Source organism: Entamoeba histolytica, genomic scaffold (genome assembly GCF_000208925.1).
Source record: "Entamoeba histolytica HM-1:IMSS scf_1104750517085 genomic scaffold, whole genome shotgun sequence".
NCBI classification, from domain to species: Eukaryota; Evosea; order Mastigamoebida; family Endamoebidae; genus Entamoeba; species Entamoeba histolytica.
The window spans coordinates 16412-24193 of record NW_001915085.1 but is presented as its reverse complement, the minus strand read 5'-3'; the positions used below and the strand labels follow the sequence as shown (position 1 = coordinate 24193).

General features: G+C 24.9%; 4 protein-coding genes across 4 annotated transcripts in view; 1 reads left to right on the top strand and 3 right to left on the bottom strand.

Moving 5' to 3' along the window:
- EHI_053620 (uncharacterized protein) overlaps nt 1-1104 on the bottom strand; it is a gene marked incomplete at both ends in the record, with an annotated part of 1221 nt that extends 117 nt beyond the window's left edge. Inside the window, one exon of the mRNA XM_649154.2 lies at nt 1-1104. This exon is cut by the window's left edge and continues 117 nt beyond it. Coding sequence (XP_654246.2) covers nt 1-1104 — 1104 coding nt within the window.
- A 561-nt stretch (nt 1105-1665) lies between these two features.
- On the bottom strand, nt 1666-2772 carry EHI_053610 (apyrase, putative; the record flags this gene model as incomplete). The annotated part of the gene is made up of 2 exons (XM_649152.1): nt 1666-2614; nt 2663-2772. 2 exons carry the CDS (start codon nt 2770-2772, stop codon nt 1666-1668), a joined length of 1059 nt encoding a protein of 352 aa, XP_654244.1.
- A 227-nt stretch (nt 2773-2999) lies between these two features.
- On the top strand, nt 3000-6578 carry EHI_053600 (helicase, putative; the record flags this gene model as incomplete). The annotated part of the gene is made up of 1 exon (XM_649151.1): nt 3000-6578. One exon carries the CDS (start codon nt 3000-3002, stop codon nt 6576-6578), a length of 3579 nt encoding a protein of 1192 aa, XP_654243.1.
- A 37-nt stretch (nt 6579-6615) lies between these two features.
- EHI_053590 (protein kinase domain containing protein) lies at nt 6616-7741 on the bottom strand (the record flags this gene model as incomplete). Its single annotated transcript, XM_649150.2, has 2 exons — nt 6616-6653; nt 6700-7741. 2 exons carry the CDS (start codon nt 7739-7741, stop codon nt 6616-6618), a joined length of 1080 nt encoding a protein of 359 aa, XP_654242.2.
- Nucleotides 7742-7782: the final 41 nt, after the last annotated feature.

Genomic DNA, 7782 nt, shown 5'->3' with positions numbered 1-7782 from the left:
ATATAATGTAACATCATTACGACTCATAAATATTCTTCCTGGTTCACAAATATTTAGTCCTTCAGGAACTCCTTTTGTAATATTAGTTAAATATAATGTCATTTCAGTTGACTCTTGCATTCTAGACATTTCATTAACATAAGTAGCAACTTTATTAACTTCTTCTTGTGCTTTTTTTAAATCATAGTAATCCGGATGTTCCCAATTATAATGACGTAATAAATCAGTTAATAATAATTTATATCTTGGTAAACGTTGAACCGGTGTAATTAATAATGAAGTTAATGTATGATGTCTTAAACCTACTGGTGCATGTTTCATTTGATCCCCAATAAATTTTGCAAAAGGATGAGGTGGTTTTAATGTTACACAAACCATATCAGAAATATTATTATAAATTCTACAATAGTCTGAATACATTTTAAGAAATGGTGTAAATTCTAAGAATATTTTACCAACACAAGTTTTTTGAGAATAGTTTGTACAACTTTCAATTAAATTATCAAGCAATGCATGATTTGTTGCTTGAATATTTGCTAATCCATAAAATATTAATTTCATTTGTTCTTCTGTTATAATTTCTTCTTGTTTATTTATTTTTTTTAATGGCTTCATAATTAAATCTACAACGACATCAAGTTGTTGAACATACGTTTGTTCTGTTGAAATAATTTCATTTACGATCTTAGAACAATAAATATATTTCTTTGAATCTTTTACTTTTTGACGTGACCGAATGGCACGTTGTAATATACATGCAGCACTTGCCTTTCTACATTCATCTCTATATGCTAATAAATTTCTCCATTCTTGAAGTTCAGCACCAAGTTTTACATTAAACTTACTGTCAATTTTCATAAATTCTGGTCCTGTAACTGATAAAATTTTCATTCGATTTCCAATACCTCTCATATCTTTTTTAATAAGCATTTTTTCAAGCATTTTTGAACTCCAACGTGATGCATCCATCCAGTAACTATATAGTCGTGGTTTAAATGGACTAACTTCCATTTTAAAAGGAATAAATTCTTCTACAAGACTTTTCCCTGGTTGGTGTTTCCCTACCTTTTTCTCTTTTTCACAACTTTCGTTTTCGTTAGACATAATTGATTTTTCAAGATTACTTTATTCTTTTTTCAACTATTTTCTTAAAAGTATAAAAGCATTTTTATCTTTTATTAACTCAAATACTCTTTTTCCTGTTCAACGTGGAAACCAATACTAGATTATTACCTTTGTGATTTTTCTTTTTAATTATAATTTAAAAATAATAAAAATATAATTTGAAATTGTTTATTATCGTTTTGAATAAAATTTTAGTATTTACATTTTCATTAAGAAAAAGAACAGTCACCAAAACGAGAGTTGATGAGTAGTTAGAGATTAATAGATAATATTTTGTGGATACAAACAGATAACTAAATACAATAAAAATTACTTGATGGAAGCAAAACCTGTTCAATTATTTGTTGACCCAATTCATATGACTGAAGATCAATTTGTAATATTACTTAATGATATTGAAGGAAATAAAAAACTTATTGAACGTATCTTAGATACTCGTAAGAATTTTATTAAAAAGTATACTCAAATCTTACATCAAAGTGGTTTATTTATGGATAATTAAAGAGTCAATACAAAAAGAACAAGATAATTTAATTGAAATTACATTGAGATAAATTCTATTCCTTCCATTTTCATTTTAGCAACTAATTTGTCTTGCATTAATACTTCTCCTGAAGTACTAATCATTCCTATATATGTTTCACTTCTTTCTCCAACTTCAACACTCTTTAAATATACTAACTTATTCTCATCATTTGGAAGAACTTTAATAGAACTAAATCCTTTATTAAGGTCATGTTGAGGATCATTTATTATATCAAAATTAGTAAAGTCTTCAGTAGAAATAATGTAAGGACATCCACGAGTTTCATCTTTACTATCATCATATTTCTCTTTACTGCATTTTCTAGGTGCAAAGTACCATTTGTTAGCACTAGCTGAATAAGTAACTGCTTCATTAATCATATACCCATCTCCATAAATTCCAACTGCATTTTTTAAGTTGTTATATTTATTTTTCCAATTTATTGCAGTAATTTTTCCATTTTGGTCAATTTTTTTAATATACAATGGATTATCATTTAAATACTCTCCTGTTGGTGTTGTAAATTCTTTTCCTATACTTCCAATATACATAGAATCTTTATAAACTGTTGCCCATTCAATTTTCATTCCTTTATCGGAATTTAAATCACCATCCATCAAAATATAACGTGGATAAGTCTTTTTTTTTTCTAAATCAATAGCCATTACAACCCCTGTTCTATCGTCAAATCCATATAATTCTCCATTAAAATTTAACAATTCACTTAACTCCATTCCTCTTCCATTTTCATTGATTCCTAATGTTAAATTAAATTCTTCTTGTTGTTGAAATTCATAGGTATTCCCTTGTTTGAATATTGTTCCAATAATCATTGAAGACCTCCATTTTTTATTGAGCTTACTTGCTTTATCTAAATCACTTATTATTGCAACTCTAAAAAAAGGAGAATTTTTTGAATATAATTTATAATTTGGTTGGTACTGATAAGAATTTGGAGTTAATCTATAAGTAAGCTACTATTGGTATTAAATAAATAAAAACAATACAAACGGTGTATTAAATATTTTGATACAAAAAATAAAAGATACTAAACAAATTATTGTTAGTATTATATGGAGAGTAGAAATATGAAAGCGTGGTGGTTGGATAGTAATATTCATTTAAAGGTATAAAATTTCAAGTTAGAAATAAAATCTTCTTATCAGAGAATCAATCTTTTTGTCACTAACTCATTTTTTTGTTTTTTCATTTTATTTGTAATATAGTAAAATTTTAATTCATTAAAATATATTAAAAACCCTTTTTAATAAAAAAGAAAAACACAAAAAACTAAAATAACACAAAAATTTTTATTAAAATAACCAGTGGGAGTTTATTCTATAAAGAGATGAGTCGTAGGAAACAACAAATGGCAAAAGCTTTAGAAAGACAGAGATTAGAAAAGATTCAACGACTGCAACAAAACCAATCAACACCTTCTAGCCAACCTAAGATAGAGATCACTAAACCGAAGATTGAACCAAAAGTGGCTATTCAACAAAAGAAAGAAAAAAAAGAACAAAAAATTATTGAAAAAAAAGAAATTGAAAAGCAACAATCAGATTCACAAAATATTCAACGGTTAAAAGTTTTATATGATTCCTTAATTAATGAATTTGGTTTGACATCAGAACTTATCAAAAAAGGGATGGTTGGAGCTACTTTAGAAAATTCTGATGATATCACTGTTGATATGGTAATTGAATGGTTATGTCTAAATATTCCATCTAGATTGTTACCAAACAGTTTAGGAGGAACATTTAATAAAGTAAAGAGTGAAAAACAAGAAATTAAACAAGAAATAAAAAAGGAAATAAGTAAAACACAAGAAATTCAAGAAAAACAGAAAGAACAAGAAATAGAAGAGGAAGAAGATCTTGACGCATTACTTGATAGAAAGGCTTTTAAAGAAGCAATGGACTCTACAACAAAAAAGAAAAAGAAAACTCCAGAAGAAATGAGAGCTGAGGGATTAAAAAGAAAAGCAGAAATTGCTAGGTTAAGAGAAGAAGCAGAAAAAAGAAAGAAAGAAGAGGCTCAAGAAGAAGAAGAAGAAAATGAATTAAATTTTAATTTTGATGGTGAAATTAAAGAAGAAGAAAATGAACGATGGAATATCATTTCAGCAGCAGAAGATACAAAATGGACAGGTAAGTTTCCTTCAGTAATTATTTGTGACTATTGTAGAAGACAAAAATATGATAATCCTAAATATAAAGATGAAAAATGTAAAGAAGGATATCTTATGAGTGCATCAGTACAATTAAATGATAAATCAAAAACAGTGTTATATGCACGTATTCCAGAAGAAAATACTGCTTTTCTTGAAAAAGCTACAGCAAAGAATTATATTGCTTTAAGATTATTATTTGAAATGAAAGTACAAAGAAATTTTATTAATAATTTCTCACCACGATATCAAGAAGTATTTGATAATTGGACAAATAATTCACCAGAAGAAATTACTAAAAACAGTATTATTTTATTAGTAAGTCAAACACCAAAAGGAGAAAAGAAAAAAGAAAAAGAAATAGAAGAACAAAGTATTAATAAATTTACATCAGAAACACAAGCTAAAGATAAATTTTCTAATGACTATTATTTTGATGAAATGAATAAAGAAATTAATAGTTCACATTATCAAAATATGTTGGAAAATAGAAAACAATTACCAATTTATTCTAATAAAGATCATTTTATTAACCTTTTAAATAATAATCAAATTGTTGTAGTTTCAGGAACTACTGGTAGTGGTAAAAGTACACAATTACCTCAATTTGTTTTAGAAAATGAATTATTAAATAAACGAGGAAGTCAAACTAAAATATATGTAACACAACCAAGAAGAATTAGTGCAGTAGGATTATCTTCAAGAGTGATAGATGAAAGAGGATCAAATAAATTTGTTGGACATCAAATTAGATTTGAGAAAACAGGAGATGAAAAATTAGTATATTGTACAGTTGGTGTAATGTTAAGAAAGGTTCTTGGTAATCCAGATTTAGAAGGAATTAGTCATTTATTTATTGATGAAGTTCATGAAAGAGATATTAATACAGACTTTTTATTATTATTGATTAAAAAATTAATAACAAGAAATAAAACAATTAAAATTATTATTATGAGTGCTACATTAGCTGTAGAACTTTTTGAACAATATTTTGGAAGTGCTTCATGTTTAAGAATTGAAAGTAAAATTCATCCAATTCAAACATTTTATTTAGATGATATTATTTCATTTACAAATTATTCAATTGATTCTACTTCAGAATATTATAATTATAAATATGATGATTTTCAAAAGAAATTAATTGGTGATCAACTCATTACTGTTGATATGAATAAAGTTAATAACAAATTAAACAAAACAACATCAGATATGATTAATCAATCTACTGTCAATTATGAGTTAATAATGGATTTATTACATTATCTTATTACAAATAAACCAATAGGTTGTATTTTAATATTTTTACCAGGTATTTATGAAATTACTACATTACAAAAAGAAATTATTTCTACACCACCTTTTAACAATTTAAATAAATTTAAAATTCATATTCTTCATTCTTCTGTTCCTTTACAACAACAAAAAGAAGCTTTTTCAATTGCACCAAATGGGTTATGGAAAATTGTATTATCTACAAATATTGCTGAAACATCTATTACTATTCCTGATGCTAAATATCTTATTGATACTGGACTTGTAAGGATTATGTCATATGATCGTTCTACAAAAATGCAACGATTAATTCTTACAAAAATTTCAAAGGCTAATGCCCAACAAAGAACAGGAAGAGTTGGAAGAGTATCTTCAGGAGAATGTTATAAAATGTATAGTCAAAAAAGAGAAAGTTCATTTGAAACATATCCACAACCTGAAATTAAGAGATTACCATTAGAATCATTATGTCTTCAAATATTATTATTTGGTGAAAAAAATCCTGTTCAATTTCTTGCTGATGCTTTAGATGCACCAAGTCAAACACAAATCGAAAAATCATTGCTCCAACTTGTTACTATTAAAGCAGCAAAAAGAATTAGTCATTTAGATATTTCTGGAGCAGTTAAAGAATTTGAATATAGTGCAACTCCATTAGGATCTGCATTAGCAGCTCTTCCAGTTGAAGTATCTATAGGAAAGATGTTATTATTAGGATGTGCTTTTGGAATTGCACAAGAAGCTACATTATTAGCAGCATGTATGGCAGTACAACCATTAATTAATGGAGAAAATGGAAGTAATATTAAGAGAAGATATTGTTCTGATGCATCAGATCATATAGCAACAATGAAAATAGTAGAACATTATATTGAATCAGAAAGAAAAGGAAATGGAACACAGTTTTGTAAAAATAATAATATAAATATTATTCTTATGAAAGAAATATTAGATACAAGAAAACAATTTATAGAGTTATTAAAAAATTATAATTATCCAATTCAATCAATTCAATCATCTTATAAAAAAGAATTATTATTATTTATTTTAACATATGTATTTTATCCAAATATTATTATTCCACAACAAATTATAGGAAAAACATCAATTGAATATGAATATTATACAAAAAAACATCAAGTATTTATGGGAATATCTTCTATTAATTCAATGCCTAGAATTGATTTTAAAGATAATGTATTTATTTATACTAATATGGTAAAATCAAATAAAATAATGGTATGGGAATGTTCATTAATTAAAAAAGTATTTATTGCTTTAATAGCTACAACAATTGCTGTGAATTATAAACAAAAAACTATTACATTAGATGGATGGATAACAATTAATTCCACTCCACTTTTTATTGCACGATTAATTCAAATGAGAAAAGAATTAAAGGAAGCATTAGATGATGTTATTAATCAAAAGACTCAATTAACAAAAGAATTTATGAGTCATTTGATTGAAACAAAATTAAATTAATTTATTTTTTTCTTTTGATCAAATAAATTTGTCATTTTTACATCACTACTTTTAAAAGAAGTATTTTTTTTAATTCTTTTTTTCTTTTGAGGAGTTAAAGAATCATTATCAAATGATAAACGTTTAATAGGAAATTCTTTTGATTTATTTTTATTTATTTTTAATACTTCAGAAGAAGATATAGATTTTTGATGTTCATTAATAGAATTAATAGAATTAATATAATTTATACATTCTCGTTCAGTATCATTAAAATAACTAAATTGATGAACAAAATTAATCATTGTTGGTCTTTTTTCTAAATCTTCTTCTAAAAGCATTTTTCCTTTTTCAATTAACATTTTATAACAAGAATTAGTAGTTTTAATTTCATCAAATATTGCTTTATTATATGATAATTTATAAAAATTACCAGTAATTAAACAATATAATACACATCCTACACTCCAACAATCACTTTTAAATGAATAATAAGCTGGTGTTGTTCTTACTTCAGGTGCAAGATATTCAGGAGTTCCTATTCCACCTTTTTTAATTTTTTCATGTTCCCATTCATTTACAGTTATACATAATCCAAAATCTGTTAATTTACAATGACCATTTTCATTTATTAAAATATTTTCACATTTAATATCTCTATGAATTAAATTAAATTCTTTTTGAATGAATTGAACAGCACAACATAATTCTTTAAAAATTCTTTCACAAATTGATAAATCAATATATTTTTTTTCTTTTGATTTTTGTTTATTTAAATAAGAAATTAAAGTATTAGGAGCATATTCTAATACAAGAAATTTATTATTATTAATATTATAATCATTATAATATGAAATAATAAAAGGATGTTTAATTTTTTTAATTATTGAAATTTCATGTTCAAATTGATGAAAGTAAATTTGATTATTAATAATTTCTTTTTTTAATGTTTTTATTACAAGTTGTTGATTATCAATTTTATCTCTTGCTAAATAAACATGACTAAAACTTCCACTTCCTATTTCTTTATCAAATACATATCTTTTATTTATTTCAATTCCTTTATTAAATGTTTCTTTTGTAATTACAAAAAATTCAAAAATTATATTCTCTCCAATTGTATAATTTTCTCCTTCTTTTAAATTCTTTGAAATATCTTTTAAACAACCTTTTTTCTTTGTCATAAATATTTGATTATTACTTAATTCAATAATCGCTTTTTCAT